Here is a 26,135-nt window from a genome sequence, read left to right as displayed (position 1 = left end):
ATGATTTTCAGATATTTTTCTAGCAGAGAAAACTCGAAATTGTGATTAAAAAGCCCGTAGTCATCACGAACCTGTACAAAATACGACCAATATATAATTTTTGTAAGTTAAAAAAATGAGCGGCGAAATACGAGCATTTCCTTAGTTCCCTCGGAATTAATTTCAATTTTCGACCTAATAGACCAATACAGCCGCGATAGTGATTTTAAAAGAGTAATAGCCCGTTACATTATTGGCAAACTTTTCGTAGAAACTTCTATTGAACTCGTGCCAACAGAAATGTCCAGTAGTGTAGATATATAACTATGCGAAAATTGCTTTTGTGACATTTTTAATGTAAACGCGTAGCTTGTCCTACGATCGATTAAAACGGCTTACATAAAGTAACTGTTTATCGAATTACAGAGATTGCGGTAGTTGGATAGCGACGTTCCAAGTAAACGCTTTATGCAGCGGTCTGCTCTATCGCATTAACAGAACAGCCTGACACCGTGCAACATTATTGGGATTGTAGCTTTATTTTTCTTTAGGGGATGTTTAGTATCCTAATTTAGATAACCTTCGTTTGTTCTTATTATTTAGCGGCCCACGTTCCCGTCTCATCGCGCACTTCCTTATTTCAATTTTCAGTTCATAAAGCCCGATAAAGCAAAATAACGTGTTCTTAAAAATCCAAACAGATCTAACATTGGAAGTACCAGGATAAATTTAACAATGGAATTATCGGAATAATCAATTTGTAATTTTTTATAAAAATGTATAGTTTTTTAGAATTTGAATGACTTTTTTGTAAAATATACGAATAGAAGCTTACTTCTCATCTTACGTTTGTATTTTTTTAAATACTTTACGTTTTATTATTTTCCCGTCAAGTTCTATATTTTAACTCCTGATAATTATAGTATCAAGCAAATGTTAGGATGGAAAGAGCATTAATACGTCTTATTCGATATAATGTAATTTATCGCGCTTCTTTTCTTGTCGTCTTCATTTATAAATATTATCATACAGTAACACAATTATTAAGAAAGAATACACGCCAAACGCTTATACGTCTCACGAAACGGAATCAACATCGAAGGTAGAGGAAGCATGCTTCACCAAAAACTAACTCAGCACAAGCCATCTGAAGCTTCGAAGTGCTGAGATCATGCAAAATCGATGTCTCGACCTCTCTTCTTCGCTTCGAGAGGAGTCTCGTTCCACGTTCCTTAATCGATTCGTCTATTGCCAGCATCATTGAGGAGGATAGAAGAAAAGAAAACAAAAAAACGCGTTCGTAGGTGGTGTGTGTGTGCGGGCCAGCGAGAGGCAGAAAGAAAGGGAAAGTCGATGATCGGCCCGGCGATAGTTCAAGCTGGTGGTGCGTTCAACCAATATTCGCGGTGAATCGAATACCAGTGTACGGTGGAAACGCGAGTTTCACGCGATGCCAGGCGAGCATCGGTGAGACGAGCGTGATCGCGGGAAAAGTGGAACCCGACGAAGAAATCGGGTATCGTGCGTACGAACGATTACGTTTGCCCCGTCGAACTGTTCGTCGTGCTGAGGATATCAACGTCAACCTGTCGCTCTCCGAGGTGTTGAGTCTGCTGGACCACGCCGACGACGACGAGGTCCTCGCTGGCACGTCTGAGGAAAACCGGAGGAGAGCCCTGTGGCAGTTTTATTCCACGGGGATGCTCACGCACAGCCACAGCGACGGCGAGTTCCCGATTTATTCTCAGGGTGAGTTCCCTTACGAGATCTCGTTGTCTGTGGTTATCGTTGTCGGTCATGTTGCACGTTATAATTTAATTTCATGATGCTTTATGGTAAGTATCTTTGGAAAAAAATTCGAGGATTTTATTTCGTACGAATTTTTAAATAAGAATGTCAGTTAAGAAAATGATATGAAAATTAGAGTGTATTACACTCTGATTAGAATACATTAATTTTTCTGTTTTTGTTAACAGATTTATAGAACTTTTGATGGATAGGTTTCGCATGAATTTGTTGTATATGATTGATGTTGATTGTTGAATGTTGATTAAGCGAAGAAATCTAGTGAATTTAGTATTAGTTTCTTCATTTCTTTTTTTTCATAATTTGTAAACTTCTGGAAAGTATCATTTCTACTGTCTCTTATTGTGAATTTTTTGTATGATATGATTGTTGATTGATAATTATTGATTAAGCAGAAAAGAGTAAAGAAATCAAGAAGTATAAATTATTTATCTTAGTCAAGAGTTGTAGTTTTTGAAGAGTGTTATTTTTGTAGTGAGAAAGAAAGAGGATTTATAGATTGTAGATATTGGATAATTCATTCTTGGCGATGTAAATTTTTGAACTTCGTTTACTTTCCTGATTTATAATTATACATAGATGTTTCTTGCTATTTTCTTTTTATAAAAAGAAATTTTATTACAAAAAGATCGATGATTGCATTTCATAATAACGCTTTAGGTTTTTATCTGCGTGAGTAAAACGTCTATCATTTGTTTAAAAACATAGGAATTATAGAAAGCCGGGGACAGGTATATAATTCACAGGAATTGCATTTGCTAAACAGTGAGATTTGTGTATATATATGTGTAATTAACAAATATGTATATCATTTAAGTAAAAGAATTCTAAAGATTTAATACGATGTAAAAAAAATTCTATAGTATCTGCTCGAACATTTAAAACACTTTTTACTTCCTTTCACAAAAAATATTTGATACTTTTAACGTTCTAAATTCTTATGTCTCAATGTATGTAATCGTTGTATGTACTACCTCTCGAAGTGAAAGTACAGGGCGTTACACACTAGGAAGCAAAGTCATTGTGATTTATAAAAGCCGTATTATGAAGTAAAAGTTCGGCATTCTTTTTTTCATACGTGTAGTTAACTGCCACAACATTCATCAAACTTTCAGTATCAGTTGTATACGAACTGAATCAAAAATTAAGAAATATACATTCAGTCATATTTAAAAGATACTCATTTTTCATAATTCCGTTTGAACTTGTAACTATTTCTCTAACTTTTCCAGTGAAACTTTCGTTGCCGTATCTTCGGCTTTTTTTCTGTGATTTCTCAATTGATCTTCGTGCTATGCTCTCCGCATCGATTCAGTTCGGTATTCGTAATGTATAGGCAGCAACACTGAAGCACGTCTTGAATTTCCATCATTAGTCCAACCGGACATCCAGTCACACCGATTCTAATGAGTTTATCGGTATTAATGCCAACTGTGTTTATGGGTCATCGGTTGCCCTAATTCTAACTCGATCGAAACAGTAACGGGATCCTCGAATAATTAAGCCAAACGAGCAATCGTTGGATTTCTATCGCAGCTAGAGCAAATATTAGTGTATCGTAGATTTTAGCGTGACCATAAATGAAATATTTGTAGTTTTCTAATAATTTAATAATACACATACTATGTAATCCGAAGGCATTTCCTGAAGGAAAGTTCTGTTCTAACTGCACCATTTTTTTAATTAAACCTCCGTAGCGAAAGTTTATTTTACATGCACGAAGCTGAATTCATAGTTACACAAACAAAAGAGGCAGACAGCGAGCAACGTGGAATAATGTTATTGGGAAATATGATAATTTCTATTATAAGATTAAATAAAATAATTTCTTAAGTTTCTTCTTACGTTACGCATCCATATGTTTCAAAAAATGTTCGTCACCTGCTACAAAAATCTTTCAGAATTAACAATCCACTTAAAAAGTTGCAGAAATTATTCCACAAATTTTCCGACAATTATTACAATCTCATTGAAACACTAATTCGGAACTTTAGTTTCCAACTTTAACTGTCTTGTACAACGAATAATTCATACATCGTGAAACGTGCTGCACAGGGTGTTCTTCGTCGTGTTATAGTTTCACGTTGCAGCCTCGTCGCGAGGAAGCACTGCCAAATTCGCTCCGCTCCAGATGCGTGCGTTCCGCGGTTCCGGTAAAAATCCGGGTTCCACCGCAACGAAAATTTACGTCACTAAGAGGCGAACGTGCGCAGCGATGCGCTTGCCGTAACACTGTTTCCTGCATCCTTCGCCTCGTCTTCCAAGCCGACGACCTACTGAGGGATAAGCAGAGGATGTGACTGCGTAATCAATTTTTGCGCGGACTTTTAATTGCAGAGTTTTACGCAACGGAAAATTCACCGCCGACGATCGCCTACTCCCACAATTGCGTCACGTGGCTAGGTTACTCGCTTCCTAACGCGTTATTAACCATCGAGATATAGTGGCTTGTAAAAGAACTTGGCTGTAAAGATTTTACGTGCTTTTTTTACTGTATATTCCGTTCTTAAAATGGAATCTTCTCAAAATTTACATTCTTTGATTCGTTCTTAATACGTTGATTGATCCGTGTTATTAAATTTGTGGATAACGATTAGAATAAGATACATTTCATAGAGTAAATGTAATTAACATAGCGTGAATTATGTAGCTAATATTGTCGGAAAAAATGCGCAAATATAATGTGATATTTTGCAAAAGTTAAATGTTATGATATGGTATACTTCGGTCTATTGCAGCAAAATATATATAATTCAATGCGTAACAGTCTATGTGTTACATTCAAAGATCAATACCATTTAGGCGTAGTATATATGTGTATTGTAGAGAATTAAATTAGTTTATTTAAGGAAAGTAACAAAAGAGAATCCAGAGATTCGTTTGAGAAACTGACGAGATCCTGTATGAGAGAGGACGAACTTTCGTGAGATTTGTGCAAATGAATTTTTGTGCAGTTAGGCGCGAATGGATAAATGTTTTCGAAAGTTCGAATGATGTTTAGTTGTTGGAGTTCGAACGAGACATGTGTTTCATCGGTTTGTGGAAGTTTCGGTGCGCTTTCGGCTGTGAAATAATACAAATTTCACGCGATTTATGCGTGTCTGAGAAGTGATGATAATTGGGATAGTTGTTAATTGGCGATTTGGCGTTAGCTAAATCATAAAGTTATATATATATATAGTCAGTCTCTTTATTAGGAACTTACATCTGGTACTTGCAATTGTAAGATATTAAATTTAATAGCTGACAAAATAGGACGATCTGATTCAATAAAAGCTTTTGGACTCGATAATTTCTCAGGTATCTCTGAAAATTCGATAAAATAAAAAAATATAACGTAAATGATTAAATTATGAAAATTAAAATCGCTATTAAACTTACCAGAAATAATTATGCAAGAAGTACAAATTTTCACAACTCGATAAATTGAAAAATTATTGTCAAATTATTTGAAAGCCATTGTTAATTGTTAATTTGGAGAATTGATTTAAAAAATGTCAATTTATTGCACTTAGCATTTTAGGATTTTCAATAAAAGCATGAACCTAAAAATTAGAATAAAGGATTTCTCGACAGCCTTTATTTCCTGGAACATGAAGAGATGTTACACGCGAATGATGTTAGATTTGCAAGCTGGAAGAGACACAGCTTCCTTCTCTTGAAATCCAGTGTTCTCGCGAATTTATGGTACTATGTATGTCGGTTTTTATTGGAATGTGAGAAGACACTCCAAGCGCTTCAGGTTTTAATTGGAATTTCGGAACTCTGTCTAACCATAGATAAGCGGACCAGGTAAATCCAGAGAAATTTACACAACGATTCAGAGTCGGAAAAATGACAGATAACTTCGTTTTCATATTTGAAATTCAATATTCTGAATTGTAATTCTTATAAATTCCATCGTCAACTGGAAAAGGTTGACGAATAAAAATTAGTTTTCCGCTGTTTGATTCAATTTATTCGTATCCGGTGCTCATCGAACGTAATGATACTATTTTTAATTAATCGTAAGATATTGACCCGAATATCGAAGATAAATAAAATACAAAAAACTCTCTAGATGGAATTGCTTTTATGTTAAACTCCCAGCTATAATCGTAACTTGATCATAGTGAATAATAATGATTTTAAAGTAAGATCGTAATATATAAGTTAATTGGTAAGATTAGGCTTTTACCCAATTACCCGTTAAATTGCAAAGAGATAGTACACGCAAATACGAGAGAAAATAAGCGTCAAATTTTAAAACATACGTACAGATATCACTATTCGCAATCGAATTAAGAATAACGTAACGAGTAAAGCGTAAATGTTTTGTTTGTTAACGAATGCTTCGTTTTCTACCATTTGTAGAAACTTTCGCGCCCGAAGATAAAATCCTTTTCCTGACATTGTACTTTAAAATATTGTCAGATATTTTAGAGATTTCTTCAAAAATTGCATAATTCACTTACTATTCACACGTCACCGAATATCATTAACCTATTTTGCATTAGTCTCATTTCAATGTTTCAATACTTGGCAGACTAATGGACTGGGAATTAAGTGTCGTTCTATTTATTTTTTTCAAAATAACCACCTTTATGGCTACATATTTTAATCATAATTTATTCTATCTTTAAAATAGGATGGATCAATACAATTTCCCTGAACTGAATAATTCATATGCAATCAATAGCGAATGTGTTAATGAGTTAACCTTCTCCATCTTTCATCTTCCTTCTTCTTATTATTAAACAAAAAAAAAAAAAAAGAAATAAAAGAAAGATAAAAAGAAAAGCAAAAGCACAGTAAAGTACAGTATGTCATGATGAAACATATCCAGCGCAGACCTCCAAGGAGTTCTAACATCGCGTGAAAAATTTCAAACAAAGGCGATATATCAAGATCGCAAAGCTGTTGGTTGGGCAGGCCCTTATCGAAGCATGGCAAGTTTCTTGTATGATGTTCGACGTGTTACTTATTACTCGTCGACACTGAATGACGTTGAGAAGTCCCGCGAAAGAAGCTTGATTTATCGCGGCCGGAATCGGCGTGTGGATAGCATGAGAAAAGTTGCAGATGCGATCCTGCGACGTTCCACATTCGAATAGTCGATAAATCGCGCGTCAAACGCGGCCAGGTCGAAAAGAAAAGCAATTTGCATTTTGTTTTCCGCGTCGTTTCGTTGTTGGCAGCTAAGCGAGACAAGTTTCCGAGCAAACTCGCGTTTCCTTCCCTTCTATCGCAGGAAGTGGATCGAGAATAACGTGGCTGTTCGTCGGTTTATCGTTGTCCTGGCCATCAATCATCGTCTGCGCCGATTTAACGTCATTCTGACTCGTATTAACAGAAATAATGGATCTTAATGAGCGTAGAATGCCTTGTTAATCGTGCCATGGGTCAGATAATAGGGGAGAATTGCGAGAGAAATGCAATAACGCTACTCTTCTTAATTGATGTCACCTTTGTTTCTCTTTATTTGATCTAAGCTGTTTAGTTATTATTTTGTAACAGCCTGTATATTGTAATGTAATATATAATTATAACTTTACTTGAAAGGCAAAAATCGCAGGGTTCTTTAAGTATTTGAAAATATCTGGAAAGATGAAAAGATGCCAAATAGTTTTTGTTAAATGAAAGAATTAAATACATAAGGATAGGAAAAACATTAAACGTGAATTTAATAGCATTAGAAATTGCTGGGCTTCAATCAAGTTAAAGTGCATGACGGAATAGTTCTTGAGTGGTACTGTGTTTGATAAGATAGAAGCACAGTAATCGATTCGAGGGATTACCGTAAGATAAGGGAATTAACTTTCCTATAAATTGATGCTCTGGAATTCGATTCCAATTGATTTACACTCAATAAGACATGTTCGATACCTAAAATTTTCTAATTAAATCTGACTCGATGAATCATGGCAGAAATATATAATTTGTTAATTCATTATCTCCTATAAATTTGTTCGCTATAAACTTCTTCTGCGTATTCTGAGTCGTTATATTCAATGTGTCCCTGATAATCTAAATTGGCACAATAAATTAGCACATTTTCTTTTTTTACGAGATTAGTAAGTGTCTTAATAATTAATAACATGTGTTAAAAATTTATTCGACGGAGTTTGATAATTTCTTCTATTAATTAAAGGAATTAATTATACACAGTTCTGATATAAAATTGTCAGGATACGAATTGTCCTTTTCTACAGATCTCTATCAAATATTTAACATGTCGGAGTGTGATTTCGAAGACAACAAACTCTCACAACAATACAACAAAGAGTATGTGGTATCTATCTCGCAAAACTCGTACGATTACTTTCATTGATCGTCGCGATAGATTTGCAGAATGACGAAGCACGTATTAGAAATTACGGCAGAATATCGTCAGTCCGTCATACGCCACTCGATTAGTATTCCTCGGGCTAAATCTGTCGCGGTAAATCTACCTTCGAATTCCCATCGTAATTTCGAATCGAAGTGACTGGTTAAACGCGTCGGATTGCCGCAAACGGCATTCGAAGTTTAATTGCGCGAGCCGTGGCCGCTTCGGTCCGCATCACGCGTTTTCACGGAACGTCGCGAACACCGTTCCTTTGTTTCCGCCGAACCTGGTTATTTCCTATCGGGGTAGACACTTATCGATTCAACGACCCTCGCTACACGCAAACTTCCACCAACGTCCGAGCTTTTATTACGAGTTTGATGCAGACTTTGATTTCCCGCGTGACGAAAGAGATTTAAGAGTTAAAAGATGAATCCGTGGAATATGAACGAATCCTCTTTTCGTCTTAGTCTTCCATTCGCCTGACCATAGCAATGGACGATTTTTCCTGTCGAAGCATCCAGAGATGGAGTAAGATCCAAATCTCATTCCTTTGCATAATTTCGTCCTCCATTCTTTAGCTATTTCGTATTGAAATATTTCTTTCTAGTCATAAAACGATATTAATATAAAGAATTTCACGAAACCGTGCTTTTTCCCCGCGATCTTTGTACGAGAAATTCACAAGTCAAACTTGAACTGCTAACTTTCTGAAATTTTTTAAAATTTTAATGCCAAGGAACTTGATCCATACTTATTTCGTATTATAATTTCATCAATGTTTCCTACTTTTAACTTTGTCCAATTAAGCGATTTGGATAACCTACTATCATTGAACGACTTATCGATTCTACCACTCACATTCATCGTCGGAATACCTTTAATAGTCACTCCATCATAATCGCTTCATAATACAAAGGCGAGCACGTATTCCACACGTGTTTCGAATTGAATCGAACAAGCTCATTCATTGAACTCTGAAAGTCCCGGAAGTCGTAACTGATGTTTAACCTTCGAGGAGACTCGTTCGTGTGAAACTTTTTTAATATTTCGAAATTTTCGCGCCGTCTGCTCAGAGTAGGGTTTTTTGTAATTAACTGATTAAACGAAGGGGCGCTACGTTATCCGTGAATTTGACGAAAAAAAGCAATTAGCTGTTCGTTCGATCAGCCGACCAAGGTGAAGCACGTTTTTTTGTCGGGACGAAAGTTACGTAGTTGCCCCAATTGAAGGTTGTTCGTCCTCGGATTGGAAACGTAGGGAAACTGCGGACGCCTTATCGAGCCAACGACTTAATTTTCATGACGAGCGTCTGTGTTATTTCGCGAGCACACGAGGGATTCGTCTTCCTTCCGTGCGGACGAGAAATTTAGCTCGCATCCTCGGGACGTGACACGCGTTCAACATTATGGGAACGTGTTCTCTGGAGAATTTCATTAAACCGGACTCTGGAATCGGCGACCGTGAAACGTTGATTTACGTTTGACGCCTCGTTGCGATACGGTGACTTCAAACGCACCTCCACTAACGATCATCATTCCTTTCAGGTGTTCATTACGGCTTTTTCGCGTTTCCTCGAGATTATTTGCTGAGCGTTAAATTTTATTTTCGCCCGTTAACGTTCAGATTTATCTTAAATTTATTATTCAAAAACATACAAATATCTTTGCATCTTAAACGTCCATAATTTCTTTCAGATGTACATTACGGCTTTCTCGTATGTTCTTAAGATTATTCGTTAAGCACTCAATTTTATTTCAATCTTTAAACGTTCAGGTTCGCTTCAAACCTATCATTTCAACACAAATCTGTTTGCATATATTCAAACAGCTACTTTTAGGAGTTCATTATACCTTTTTAGCGTATTAATTATTCTCCGATTGCAAGGCGGTCCACTATTTTGTTCAACAATTTAATTTCTTCCTAGAATTTATAAATTTGTCTCTCTCGCCTGTCGTTGAAATATATACAAAAGACACTCTCTACAAATAATATTCTGTAAATCTGTAGAGAAACTTCTTAAGAAAACCATGGAGGAGTGAACTGATCTACGATGCTCGCGTGTTTCACGTGCTAACACGTACTGGTCGCTTCAACCTGCTCTTATGTGTCGTAAGCAGAAGTATCAAGGTGCTACTTCTTTCTTTTTCCGGTTTTTATAGAATACTTCACCATAGGGAATTGGAGTCAGTAACTAATCTTATTTCACCTTGAATCACGAAACAAAACATCTTCACAAGCTGATTTTCTTACTAATGGCAACAAAAACGAAGTTAGCGGAGAAACGAAACGAATCTTAAGCTAGGGGTTCCGCATCATCGGATGCAGCAGCAAATTAGCAGGTTCGTGTCGAGGCGGCGAGGCTTACCGAAGGGAGGATTAATCCGATTTGCATTTAATCAGTACGCGAGCCGTGCGTTGAATATTCAAAACACACATTGAAGGGTTTTGCTGGATCGTCGAGTTGTTGCATTAGGCGGTCCGCTGCTATACATTTGTCTTTCTTCATGAGCGATGCTACGATAACCTATATATCGTGTTTTTATTCCGTTGTAAAAATATAAAACACGGTAATAATTTTTTTCTTAGAAAAAGAAATAAATCATAATGAGTTATTATCGTTATAAGTTACCGTTTCCGTGGCAAAAATTGATTAGTTGACAAATCAAATAAAATTCTAGCCCTGTATTTATTTTCTCCAAATTTGTATTTTTATTGCGAACAGTTTTAAGAATTTGATTTAACGAGAGATCTTACAATGTAATAGAGACACGTACGATGTGTAATTTTTATTAATTAGTAAATATTTCAGGAGTATGACTTTGGAGTATGTTTGCTTATATGAATCAGTTGAGAAACAAAATAATCAACTACATCTTGTGATACCTAAAAAAAAAAAACAAAAAAAGAAATAAACACTGATTAAGATTTACAAATTTTCAGAAGATGAATTTATTTAGTTTGGATACTGATGGCTTACATTTGAATTGATAATGGAATCTATGATTTTGTTTTTCCTTGTCAGGAAGATGATATTAAAGATAATTATCGAACAGAATGGAAAAGTAGGCAAAAAATATTGAAATCTAAATGTTTGAAAGTGGGTGAAGAACAATGTCTGGCGCCAATCCCTCGTTTGTCGAATGGTTAACACGTTACATAGGAATCACGAGATATCTCGTGTTTCTACCTTATTGCTTGCAGGTGGATCATGAGATATCTCGTGTTTTATTGTCGATGAATATTCATTATTCAGCATCGAGTAACACAACAGCTTAATTTTTGAGCAAATTTGCCTTGCTTAATCGTGCTATAAATGTTGATCACGTTTTGTGTTGGATACAAACATATTGCTCATTATGTTTACACACGTTATATAAATTATAGGATCAATGATTCCTATTGTGGATCATTAATAATTACCATTCTATAGATTATTTTCTAAATAATAATATCCTTTCTGTGTTGAAAAGAGCTGGTAAAATATAGAACCAGGTTTATTCTATTTATATAACATCCACTTCCTTTTTATAAAAGGTAACTGTATAAGTGCGATACAGCTTTTATTAAAAAATTTGTACAATGTATATCTAATTCCATTCACGGATGAGATTAAAAAGCGTAAGGTTTTATTCGCTGTAATTAAAATGGAAAATGAAAAGCGTTTTGGCCGCTAAAAAAACTGACTCTGCGAAGTGCAAACAAAAGTGTGAATTTGACGAATTATCCGCATCGCGCGAAAGAATGTAAAACATTAGTTTCCATTAAATTGACGTGAAAATGGCGTACCCACATCCGAGTGTTCCATTATTAATTTTCATCCTGCTCCTTTTTCCTGTACAACGTATTTACTTTATGAGTGATATTAGCGAAACGCTGGAAAATGAGAATAAAGACACGATACTTCTGTGAAAATGCTGGTTGTTTGCTGAGTAACTATAAAACGCAACAGATACAAATATTTGACGTGCATATTTAATTAAGCGATCGAGGGGAACGTTTTAAAATTCACGCAAACACAAACGAACGCTATATGAAAAGAAACGGATGACCAGAGTAAATATAAAATGTCAAATAGATCTTTAATAAGATAATAGCTTTTAAATCGATCCTTTTATTCATCTGTCGTTTATCCAGTGATATAGGTTCCTTTACTCTAAATTGGCATTTTTGGGTCGCAGGTAACCGTATCAGTTTGAATTAGATTTAGGTTATCCAATTCTTATTTTATATTCGAAAGTGGGTCAAAATAAAGATGTCACGTTCGTAATAAATTCGAACTAAATATTCCAAAATTACGTGACGTAACCCGTACCTAATCCAAACCGTGACAGTCATCTATGTCCGCAAGGTACAAATTGAAACTGAGAGAACGACGTACAAAGAGCATTACATAAGAGCTCACATTTTTCTCGATAAGAAAAAAAAGGAATAGATATTTCTATCTCTGTTAGCAAATCGTTAATGATACGAGGAAAGAATCGACACAAATGTTTGGAATCGCAGCAACGTGGCGTGCGTTGTTTCCGTTGAAACGAGAACGAGAGTGCGACACGATGAAAAGTGTGACACTCTCGACGCTCGGAGAAACAGATCCAGGAAACGAAGAGCAAAGGAAAGAAAGAGACAAAAACTGGTCGCGCGTGTCGAGGCTGGAGTTATAATCTCACAGTGTCGCGAATGAGGAGCAAGGGATTAAAAGGGAAAAGCGGCCGGGCCGTTCGTTTACGCGGCATCCCGTTTCCGCGTTTATGGACGAGCCTCTTCAAGAAAGCTCATCCTCTTAGCAACCTGTTAAATATTCACGAGAAGCGGCCGTTTGAGCGTGCGTTACCGAGTCGACGAGTTGCGGGACCTGCGAGACCCGAGCTGGTTCACCTGGCGTCGAGCTACGAGCCCCTTGAGAACCTGCCTGCTCTTCCTTCTCCTTTTCCTTTGCCTATCTACCTTGCCAACCAGACAAAAGGCTCGTTAAGATTTCCTCCTTGGAAATTACTGCGCGCCCGATTAAAAGGGCTGCTCGGTTTCATTAAACCTTCAACTACCACTGCTTGTTTATGCGTCTGGTCTGTGGCTCGCGTTCCACACAACTGTCGCGCGAATCTCGTTTCTCTGAGAAACAGAAACGGTTTTTCTTCAGAGTTGAACTGCAGCTTGTAACTGCAGGTTGTAAAGGTGAATAGTAAAATAATGGATATTGGAATTTGTCTGGTTTTAACATGTATGTTCGGTTTAAAAAAGATGGTAAGGAATGCGAGAATTCGTATGAGTTTTGATTGGGTCCATGATGATGTCCTTGCAGGACTTATATTTTTATAATACATATTAGTAATTGTATTTTAATAAAAAAAGTTCTACAGTTGATCGAAAAGTACTCTTACACTTACAAAGATACACGTACGTAAAAAATACGAATAATAATAAACGTAATAATACGATAGCGTGTGCTACGCTTGGACAAGATGAATTCAATATTCCAGCCTCTCAAACGACGTTGATCACTAATTAATTCACTCGAGGCAAATTCATGAATATTGTCGGAGAACCGTCGATAATGATGAGCATTGTTCAGTTGATGGAATCAATAATCTGTTTACTAATGAACTATTATACAATATGTTATGCTTGAATAAATATCATATTCCATCATTAAAGGCAGCTACGACTAAAACATATTTTAGATAAATTCTTGCTTTCCTCAGTTTCTTAACAAAACACGTTTCCAAGCACATTAGTATAAAGCAACACGATCCACGGATAGCTATGTAGTATCGAAGTTCCGAAAGTTTAGGATTACTATGTATTTCGCAAAATTTAAAAATTTGAAAGAAAGTTAGCCTAAATTATAGTTACATGGTTTTATGGTTTGTTTCGTCGGAAATGTACGAAACTAAGAGAAATTATTTCTAGAAATTATTCATATCGTTAGAACATTGTTTCTTCGATCATGGTTTTTGTGGAATTCAACTAACTCTGTAGAAAAAAAATCAAGAGCCCTCAAATCCGAGGAATATGATAATAAAACCTACTATCATTTACTATCATCTAAATTGCTATTATTCAGATAGACATCACTGATTCTCGAATTCAGAAGATGTCAATTTCTTTTATCGAATGTCGCTTCACGATCGTCTCCTGAATTTTCTAGCTCTGCAAATTCCCGGAGGGTTTCCTCTTGCAGTCTGAATCCAACAGCGAAAACCTGTCGCCATAATTCTGCACCACTCGGTTCCGATTCCCCTGAGCACGGAACGAGTCTCTCTCATACGTAAGATGCAGAGAGCCGGGCAAAGAATTCGGAATAGGGTCGCCATAATCGTAGTAATCGACGTAATCGCCCCTTCTTTTGTGCAGCTTGTTCCATGAACCATAGAAACGATACATCAGGCCACTGTACCAGGATTTCAGGAGCTCTGGAATTATCGAGACGAATTTTTCTCTACTACGCTCCACTTGGAGTCTTAGAGACGGGCCTTAACCTTTTTATCGCCTCTTCTTCTCGAAATGAGTTTTAAGGATACTCTAGACTCTAAAGTACCTTTAGGGTAGTTTTTTACGTACTGGGTTATGATCTCTGTGACTTCTGCATAGTGTATTTTATCACGGTACTTCCTTTCGAGATTTTTTTTCCAGTTATAATGACTTATACAGAGGCGTTTTAAGACTTTTATGGTTACGATTGATAAAAACCGTGAGAGTTTTAGTAAACTGTCCTTAGTGTTAATGTTTCGAATAATTATTAGACATGGATTCTCTAGTACTCGATTTATTTTCAATAATTTGCAAACATATATTTACAAACCTAAACAGTCGTTCGAAATCAAGAAATTAACAGAAATAGACTAGTCGTGTTCTTCTCACGCGCTCTTCGTATATTAAGTTATAAACTTTTTTTAAACGTCCTTGTATCGTAAATATAACAATTTTATTAACATAAACCCTTAACACTATGTTGTTAGTATTACGAAACAAATAATCGTTGAATATAAGATCACGGATTCCACACATAGTTTCGACGATAAAATTAGTAGCGGTGGGATTAAAATTGGATTGCTCATTGTATCCTCTGGCGTCGCTAAATAAATCTACCGATATTTCGGAGTACGCTTGATGTCTTATATAGAATCGCTGTCAGTGGCCTAGCGTTCGCAAATATTTGCCTGCTATTTAGCGATCGACGATCCTTGCGTTGGTTTGATCGATTGCTTTGCGTATCTTCCAACCAAGGACTATATGGGTTTCCATCAATCTTGAACATCGAATGTAGTTTAATTTACGAAAGAGTGATTCATGTCGGTTTTGTTTGGTATTATTTGACGTACAATTCAGAAGCACGTGATGCGCGAGAAATATTAATTGAACGATTAAATGTTAATTGGTCAATACGAAAATATAAAATTCTGTTAAACAAGACTATCTGTACGTATTAGTGACTTATTATTAATTTGCGGTGACAGTTTCGTCGTTCTCGATGATAGCCCGGTACTTTACGAATTATGATATTAATTTAACGTGAAAATTAATATAAATTTATGATGCACTCTACGTTATCATGCGGCGATTATAACTGATTCGAAGAAGCGATCGATTCGATCGGATGATTTTTAGCGACCCCATCCAGCTCTGCAAGAAGAAACATTTTAATTAAAAATATTACATATACGTTATACTACGATGTTCTATTATTTTTTCTATAAAATTAAATAACATATGTATAGGTATATCGTATCGTGATTAACATTTCATATAAGTTCGCCAAAAAAACATTAATTGTCAATCAAACGCAGTTGCATAATAAATAAACTTAATTAAACTCCTATAAATATAACTTGATTGATTCCCGGGAAAAGGAATAATTGATTACAATTTATTTGTTTGATGTTTCTAATTTTACGTTTTATATAATATCGTATCTATATCGTATCGTTTCTATATTTTTCAATTTTTACAGTCGATCAATGTAGTTTCTACTGCAGTTCTTAATTAACAATAAAATCTTGTTAACTTACCCCACATTAGCATACGATAGAGTAGATGGTTTCCTATCGGTATTATCACCATAATAATCGTCTTGATCATAAAAAGGCCTGCCCAACCAAAATATGTTTGGATAACGTATGGTATCTTTCGGTACAAGTACTTCGTCATCATCTGCACGTCGAAGCGAGAAATTAAATTACTAACGTTTTACCATTATTTCACAATATTCACACGCATTCACTGTTATTTTCCATAAAATGATGTTTTACGTTTATTTGTAATTAAAAACTTCACTATATGTTTTTAGTTTATGAAAACGTATCACGGGAGAAAATAAGTTTATAGTCCACTTGAATAACGTAGAAAACACAGCAAGCACCAAGAAACAAGTTTTTCAGGAGAAGAAGAAAGCTTATACGTTAATGTAGTCCAAATTCACGAAAAAAAGAAGTGTATCTGTAGAAAATCCTGTATTCGCCAGCACTTAGCTATAAAGAAAACTTAATGTTCCATTAATTTAGACAGATGGCATAGACAACAGTCAAGAAACGATCAATTAATTTTCGCGAGTGTTTATATTTTTCTTTATAGAGGCGAGATTGTGACACCATGTTCTAGTATTATTAATAACTATTTAGAAAGGGAAATTCCATTGAAATTCCATATTGCGGTATTCTCATCTCTCCAATAAGGAATGGAAATTTTTCAATCGTGGCACTTACAGTGTTTTCTACGAGCACTTTTCAATTATGGAATTAAAGAAACGACATCTTCAGATCTTGAACTACGCGATTAATTGCAAATTTTAAAAATTTTAAGACACTCGAAACTGCATTGCTACAATTTTCAGTCAGCCATGCGTCGGAATTTGATTTAATATTTAACAATATATCAATAATAAATAATTAATCATTGCAGTTTCAGCTTAAACTTACAACTTTCTTGTTGAGGAAACGGTTTCGCGTCGACGATTACAATCGCCAAACAGATCATCCAGAAGAGTAGCACACCTTTCTTCATGTTACTGGTTTAGAAAACAAGCTCAGACGAAATCGGAGTCGAGTCTTTGTCTGATTCGCGATGGTCTGATCCGCTCTTATATACCACTGAGAATCTCATGCACCATGACACAGTGATCTGTTTGTTCCGTAACAAAGAAGTTGTTAATTCGCATTCGAAAACGCATTGAGGATGACGAATACTGCTAATGAAAAAAGCAATCTCGAACGGGCGGCGTGGAAGCTGTTGATTTGTTCTTCGTTGCGCGTTTATATGAAAAGAGTTAAGATTTCTGGATGAAACGTGTAAAACGTTTCACAAGTGTGTTTACTTATTGCTCGCTTACATTTCAGGGTATTGTATTTCGTCGAAAAATAGTTCGATGAACGAAGCGTCGTTTCGAGAAAAAAAAGATGAAGTCATTGTGCTCCCTTCAACAGAAAAAAATTCTGCTAATGATTTACATTTGTTGTTTGGTAATTTTTTACATTTGTTTATTCGGGTATATTATACAGGGTGGTTGGTAACTGGTGGTACAAGCGGAAAGGAGGTGATTCTACGCGAAAAAAGAAGACGAAAATATAGAATAACAATTTTTTTTTTTTAATTTTTCCATTGAGACAACGATCTACAGTGAGATCCGTTATAACGTACCGCACGCGTACCGAGCGAAAATTCAAAGTCGATTTTCTCGAAAACAAAGCCTCAAACGAAAAATTTTTATTCTATATTTTCGACTTTTTTTTCGCGTAGAATCACCCCCTTTCCGCTTGTACCACCAGTTACCAACCACCCTGTATACCGGGTAATTTAGAGGATCAATAATGTACCTGGTATTGAAATTTAATGATTGATATTATAATTTGATATCATTATCGAAGAATAATCTTCTCTTAGTATGTGTGCTTGAAGATATATTTTCATGGGATTAAAATATGAAGGATACGTAGAATCTTGAAAATCATACGACTCTTATCGTTTATAAAATAATTTCTAAGATAATTTTATATTAAGCAATATCTGTTGTATCAAGAAATAATTGCACCGTATTGGAAAAAAGGAGAAAGAAAGATTTTAACCGTTTAAAAAATTCAAAGTATGTGAAACATAAAATATAATGGTGATAATGAAATACGTAGTTACGTTCAAAGTTGACAGTACTCACACACGGAACGTATTCTTCATATGCATATACATACATACAATATAACCGACATTTCCAATTCTCGTGATTATTCCGCAAATTATTAACAGGTCTACGTAATCGGTAGTTAATAAACTCTTATCATATCGTCCAAATTAATGGTTAAATATCTTATCTCGATACAAGTTGGTTGTTTAGTATCGTTCCGTAAATTAATGCCAAATCTCATTAGATACCATTATCGTTACCAAATTAGTGTAATTTTCTACTTAGGCACACGCACTCCATTATCATCTACGCTCGTCCGACCGATAACTAAACCCTCTCCTCGACGTGCCTTCCTGATAACGGCCACATGTAATTAGTTTCGGTAATTATCAGCAAGTTGCACGAACTCATGGGCGAAATTAGCAAATCGTAGTATCTATTTGTAAAATAACACTTGTTTTTAGATGTTCAAATGTGTTCGAAGACATAAACTACGTATCTGGAAGTAAAATCTACGAAGCAACTACTTCACTAATCGTAATTATACAGATATTTTTTAAATAGAATATTAAGCTTAATTGGAATTAATTTTCAAATTAAGCTTCTTTAACCATCCCGTAGTTTTCTAGCTTTTTTATTATTTTCCATGTAAGCTGTCTTTTCATTAAAAAATATTCGCAAATCTGAGAAAAATGAACCTCTGATATAGAATCGAAACGAGAAATTTCGTATGCTAACGATTTAATGCATATGCTCGTGATATATGAAAGCAGAGATTCTGTTTGATTTAATTTTTTATTTTAATCATTGATCTTCACGAACTTAAATTGTTATAATATTTATATGTGTCTACTTATATCTTTTTTCTTTAAAACTCGAAAAGTTTCCTGTCAAAATAGGATCATATTGGAGCGAAAATGATCTGAAGACTACAAAATTGTTAATATACTATTTAATTAATATATTCATGAAATAATTATTTAATAGTTAGAAATTTTTATGCACATTTCGATCGCGTTGAAACATCATCTGATCGATCAAATTGTTAATCGTTCCACTTACGTTTCTTTAATGCGGACTGTTTCAAGATCAGCGAGCATATCTTACGTACGAATAATAATTCGAATAATTCGGTTGTTGAAAATTCGATTTACCGCGACACTACCATCTGAAAGGAAACTTATACGTTGCATCGGTTTAAACGCACCAAGGCAACGCCTTGGTACCAGTAACCCCATAGAAACTTGCGAAATACTTGTTCAATAAAGGTTGCCATCGCGGCTGTTGTTAAGTCCCATATCCGATTACAATTGTTGAGAAGGTCTTAGGGCTTTGCGGTGGCCGTACTTTATACTACTAATGCAATTTCACAAGAAGAACAATAGGATCAATGGAAAGTTCGGGTTATCCGATTGACGGAACTCTCCAGTTAATTGAAGTGCTAGCGCCAACAAGGAAATTGAACATAACGCAGTTTCTTGCAGAAAACGCGATTATTATTTTAAACGAAAACTTTCGATCGTCGTGATAATACTCTTTTAATTCTGTCTGAGCTGCACTGAACTTTGTTTTAAACACACTCGGGCTGTTCATCAATAAACAAATCAAACGAATTCATCATTGCAAACATTGGACAGTACGTCAAAATTTGATTTAGAAAGTCAACTGGCAGACCCACAGATTTAATCTGAAAAATTGTGGGTCTTGGAAAGCTAAGAATATCAATAATTCTGTTCTTTTCCGTCGCGTCATGACCAAATAGGTTTAGGGATATATGGAAACAGCCATCGATAGGATTTGATTTTTCAGACCATTGAATATTTCAAAAGTTGTGATGGGCATCGAAAATAGATTAAATCCGTAAAGATTTCAACAACCTCCTGAAATTTCAAAAACTTTCTACAAAAGTATTCAAATCACATTGTTCGAATGCTCAAGCAGCTACTCAGCAAAGAAAGTAAAGGTATACAGCATGGAAGTGCTTACTCTGGAATGTCCTAATCATAGAAATCCTTACTCTCAAATTATCATAAACCCTAACATTACCATAGTATCAAGCTACCCGAGAAAAGCTACTACTCGTCGAGAAAATTCATCTATACGACGTCCAGGATTGCAGTGGCTAAAAATATTCTTTTGAGTTGGGGGATATTTTTAAAGATAACTTTAGACATTAAAGCAACGAAAGCAGTTTGTATACGAATATTCCGGTTGAAGTTTATCCTTCGACTTACAAACGATTGATTTTACGCTAGAAATATCTAGTGGTATTAACATACATTTTGTGACATCCTGTATAAGCACACGAGGCTGCACTATCCATGTTTCTCTAACGTAACATCACGTTGAAGAGTTTCATCGGTATATCATAAAAACTGGATGCCTCTTTAAACAGGTAAACCCTAGTCACGAAGCTACCCAGAATGGTTGAGTGGCGATGCTTCGTTAATCGATTATCGTTATTAGGTTACCGGCAACGAGCAGCTGGAGAAGTGGTTACGAACCAAGCTCAGCTTTGTCTCGTGCATGGAAAGCTCGTGCATCGGTGGTTGGTCTGGCTCGCGAGACGAGCTTTTCGCCCGCGCGATTGTTTCGCACAGAACGGAAAACATCGCGTCACGAGCCGACACGGTGAATGGACGAACGTTCATTGAATAGTTAAGATCTGCTGGCGCGCTTCCGCCGTTAACGACGACGCGTGTTTCGCGCGTGCTTTGTTGTTTCGTCAGGTTCGTCGCCGGCTCTCTTATTTTTCCACCGTGAAAATCGACGTGCTGGTGACGTGGAATGCCTCGAGTGTTTTGTGTGCAAGCGATTTTCCGTTAATAGGGAGAGTGATGTGAATTCAGAGGCTTTATATAGACTTTTTTCTGTATTTTTGTGGTATCTTTATGAAATATTGAGCGAGTAGGTATGTAGATTGTTTGGATACATTTGGGAAGGAATGTAAGTGTTAAAGTTGAGATACGATAATATTGACTATTATATATCTTATACACTGTCGACTGTAAATATTGAGACACCTGTTGATTACATTCAGAAGACTCTAATTTTTTTGTAGTAAAAATTTTATTTGCTGTTTTACATGAAACTTTATATAAAACTATAACTTTTACACATAAACGTTGCGTGGAACTTACGTTGACTGCAAATATTTATGTATGTATAAAAAATGTAAAAGTGTACATAATGCTTATAAAGTGTAAAAACATATAAAATATTCAAAATGAAATGTTCAATATGATATTTAATGGGAGGAACAAATATCTAAATCTCTGTATAATTTGCATTTTTCTAGTTGTACAAAAATATTTATAGTTTATAAAAGTATGAAATTGCATAAATATCTGCAGTCTAATTATAAGACATGTATAATGGGAATTAAATAATAGATTTATATCAAAATACCTGGAGAATGAAAGCCCCTGAAAGTAAGCAGATGTCATATTATTATAACCGGCAATGTACGTTGAATAACCGAAGTGTTTTGTAAGGAAGCGCATTAATAACTCTATTTAATAGTATTTTTATGGACTTTAGAGTGGAATATTATAATATGTAAATAATTTGAAGAGGAATTGCACGAGTAGACTTTGAATGCAGTAGTTTGTAATTAAATTAATTAGGAAAAATATTTCTAGTAGAATATCGCGTGGAATTTTGAGTAAGAATTTGCACAATTTATCGAAGATAATGCAAAAATAATTTAATTAAAGGAGTCTGGTTCTTATCAAATCATCTTTATACATATACCTACTTACATGTATATTTATAAGTAAATAAATTTACTTTTCATGTTCATGACGTGTAACGCGCTTAAGGAATTCAATTTTTGTTTCGTCAGATAATTTTTTGGTTAGCAGTGGGTTTAAAAAAAAAAAAAAGAAGAAAAAAAAGATAGAAAAGATAGCCTTGCTGAAATAGATAAAACAATAGTTCCAATCAATTCGAGTTCTCGTGAAGTAGTATCCTACATCGAACGAAAATATTTTTTAAACTGGGTATCGGAAAACTACCGCAGGTTTTGAAAAACGCAACGCAAAGAGAAGGAATAAAAAACATAAATACAAAAAGTAAATAGATATATAAAAGTATAGAAAATAATAGCAAAAAATGAATAGAAATACAAAGATCTAAGAAAGTGAACGAAAAAGGTACAAAAAAATTCAAAAAGCTAAACAAGGCGGATAAAAAGAATTCTAAAGTAAATAAATTACAACGATCGTTGAGGAACTAAAGATCTTTAAGATATTCGTCGAACATACGTGAAACGTATCCGAAATGTTTCAAAGCGATAAAATTGTCCTAAAATTTCAAAGAAATTCCACGTTGTTCACCCAGTTTACTCAACCTACAAAAACCATCCAAAATTATTGGTGATCCGATTAGCCCGGTTAACGAAATAATTGGCCGGGAAACAACAGATCCATTATGTATCCGTACAGAAACATCGGCAAGCATTGTGCAGTAATTATCCCGAATTACGTAGCGTATTTAGTTTCCGTCGATCCACGTCGCCGTCAGAAATTACTCGACGCGGCAGTTGTCGTGCTGAACACACGTGTTATTTGATCCAATGATGTCCGTGGGCTGGGCTAGCGTAATCATCGTGAGAGCCGCTATTGTGCCGGATAGCTGGCTGATACATTGCAAAGATTATTGCCCTTGGCACACATTCGTATCTCGTTCTACAAATTCGACTTGCCTATATATATTCTCGTTCAACTCACCTCTACATAACCACCGAACTTTATTCAACAAGATATAAAATAAACAAATATTGCAAAATGTATAACAGTGAAACTGTGTTTTGGATTGAGTAAATAATTGCTAGTAGTATAGGTAATTGCTGTTTTTCCATACCAATTAGATTCCTCTTTCAAGAAAGTTACAATATAATTTAACCTGAAATTTATTCCTTCTTATTGGGTTGAGACGTGAGCAATTGCCATTATTCATATTGCAAATTCTCTTTCTCGAGACTCAAGTTACAAAATCACATCATCTTACATGTATTTTTCGTTATTGTAGTCGCTGTTCGAAACATTTCGGGATTACTGCGAACGATTTTATTATATTATTGGGTTGGCAACTAAGTGATTACGGATTTTGTCAATACCACCTAATAACAAAATCCGCAATCACTTAGTTGCCAAACCAATATATCATATGAGCTATATAAGTAAAGAGAAGTGAAAGAGTCCTAAAAACTTAATTTCGAAGATTTCATGAGAGTCATTAACCCTTTCGCTTCGGCAGTCCAGTCCGCCGAAGTACTGTCACTGAATGGAAGCGCGCGCCAGAAATGCGTACAGGTCATTTCGTGGATGTCGCTTATAAGGGCCGCTTGTACCCACAGGTCATCTCGCGGGCGCCGCCTATAAGCGGCACCCGAAGCGAAAGGGTTAAAAGAGATACAGACACAAACGATAGATACAAATAAAAATCAAAGTGCCATGGGAAATGGTAATATCGTGTCTTTATAATGCACAAAAGCTTCATGAATCTTCACGAGATCGATAGAACGAAGCGTTGCGTGGTGCACAAAGGTCTCCATATTCCTGGAGTGTTCATACTTAACTCAAAAGCGGATCCTTCACATCATTATCGAGGAACGCGATCACGCGCGTTTCAGGGAAAAGGAAAAAACGAAGAGATTGCGTCGCACGATAAATCTACTCGCGTGTCTGTCAGCTATAGATGCTAGTCCGATTCTCCCTAAACTGGCCCATTGTCAGCGCCTCGATAATTTCTCCTACTCGTACAGTCTGTAGCAGTTTCCCTTTTCTTCGCTCTTCTTACTCGCTCTACAAAAGAAAGGAATATCTTCTTACTCGTACGTCTTTGACTTCAAGTCCGATTACGTTTCGTGAAAGAGGCTGCTCTACGATTTTCTGATCACTTCGGGGATTCGAAGGAGTCTCCGAGTGCTTTGACCTCTAATACCCTTTCATCGACTTCGCGAATCTTGTGTAGTTAGTTTCAAGCCTGGTTTCCAACGTGGACATAATTTCCCCGTTATTTTTTCGCTTTAAATCTTTATACATACATTTTCCTCATATTTCGTTTTAGTCGGTAGAGCTACTAAGTTTCTAGAATTAACGGAGAATTCGAAGTTCTGTCTTGAATCAGATGAAATATTCTAATTTACCTCTGGAAGATGTTTGCGTACATTTGCAGGCAAAGGTGGATTTTCTGGTAGGATTCTCACTTTTGCATATCTTGCACGCGATGCATGATTCATGCAAATATGCCACAACGAAATACTGCAAACATTATTAGCTCAAGGAAACTGACACATAAAGCCTTGTTTTTCAACTTCTAGTAACTAGGATCTTATCAGTCTAGAATGTCTTGTTTTTCATGGAATCATAAATGAAGGAAAATTTTAAACCAGTCAACATCTTTTCCCACACATTCTCCTTCCGGTAATTTAGTTTTCCTTGTCAGAATTTTCAAATAAATCAGAAGAGTTTGCAAATCTTAAACTCGAAACAGTAAAATTCTTATCTTTTAAGTAGTAATTTTCAAACATTGTAAAAACACAATTTTACATAAAAAATAAAGTTCTGTTTTATCGAGGCTATTAGCGTTTTAAGTGAACATTTCCCTGTTTCTTCGCTCTGTTCGTAAGAAGGTAATTTGATTGTTTGAATTACCATTTAAAGACATCCTGGTCATTCTTACCATATAGGAAAGTCCGTTCACTTTTCCTCACTCGAGGATGCGATACGTTTTGCGTTTTAAGTCTGTGCATAAATAAAATTTACGCGTTTAAGTAAAGCTTGTATAACACGTTAAACATGTTGGTCCAATGTATTCGTCACCTATGTGCGTAAGAAGTGTGCAAAACTGATCATAATGCTCTAATTGAAATATTTGTCATGTTTATCGCTAACTACGACGACATTCAGCTATTTATAATATTATAATAGCTAAGGAGAGTTGATGTGTTTGTTTATTTCGAACATTATTTATCAACGATGTTATGATATCAGATATATACTTGACATTTTAATTGATTGATATTTTTCAATATCTTATTTTTGTAAAATTCCAACAATTAATTAATATAAATCGATTATAGTAGATATATAGTTATCGAGAAATCGTATTTGATATTCTATATCAATTCAACACGAACTGGTTTCTATTGTTACTTGCCTCTGTCGTATTATGGATGGAAGAGGCGCGCACTAAAATTGATTAGTAATTACGTATTACAGGTGTGTTCAGCTATGCAACGCGTTTAGTATGAAAGAAAAAGCGTTATTAGACACGTTGCGATTATGAATTAATTTCGAAAGTGCCACAATTTCTGTACCACCGAGCTTTTGTCGCAATTAATTCGAACAGCTAAGATGTACAATTATCGCGCGTTACTTGCACGACTGAAACAGTTACGGGGAACATGCATGGCATTTGCATAATTTCACGATTCACCGTGCATTTAAAGAATATTGCATTACGTTTGAACCTAAGAATACCCACAGGAACCGGTTTCTTCTGACACAGAATGAGTTACAAGTGGTATTTGTTGTGTTTACGACAATGTGATTTATATCATCGGTTTAATTCGTTAATGTCGTTATAATAAACAATTCCGTTAATTTCAAATGATTCTACGAGTTATTAGTTCAATCGTGGCTAGTTCAACCTCCACTTTTTAATTTAATCCTTCGGTTGTAAATCGATCGATGAGTAATTCGGTTTAAAAAAATTCCCGCAACAGACTATTTTTTCGCACGTTGTCCCGGTCAGAATTGTTATTAAACACACGCACCGAATACGACAATGTCTAATACGTTGAATTCCCTGTTTTAAAGTAGCAGATAATATGTGTCATTTCTACTCTGATATCAGCCCACGTGAGAGAAGGAAACATGTTCTGAACTGGCATAGTAGTGAAGAAGTTGCAATATTTTGGGACAG

At 35.5% G+C, this 26,135-nt stretch overlaps 2 protein-coding genes across 3 annotated transcripts in view; one reads left to right on the top strand and one right to left on the bottom strand.

The window, feature by feature from the left end:
* LOC117165699 (phosphatase and actin regulator 2) overlaps positions 1-26,135 on the top strand; it is a 390,523-nt gene that overhangs the window by 15,471 nt on the left and 348,917 nt on the right. The gene's annotated exons all lie outside the window — the stretch shown is intronic.
* On the bottom strand, positions 14,843-17,245 carry LOC117165705 (uncharacterized). Its single transcript, XM_033349034.2, is given in 3 exon segments — positions 14,843-15,715; positions 16,102-16,243; positions 17,008-17,245. Coding segments are annotated over 3 exon segments (345 nt in total). The 5' UTR covers positions 17,192-17,245; the 3' UTR covers positions 14,843-15,696.

Source organism: Bombus vancouverensis, chromosome 3 (assembly GCF_051014615.1).
Source record: "Bombus vancouverensis nearcticus chromosome 3, iyBomVanc1_principal, whole genome shotgun sequence".
In the NCBI taxonomy this organism is placed as follows: Eukaryota; Metazoa; Arthropoda; class Insecta; order Hymenoptera; family Apidae; genus Bombus; species Bombus vancouverensis.
This window is presented reverse-complemented; position numbering and strand designations above follow the sequence as displayed.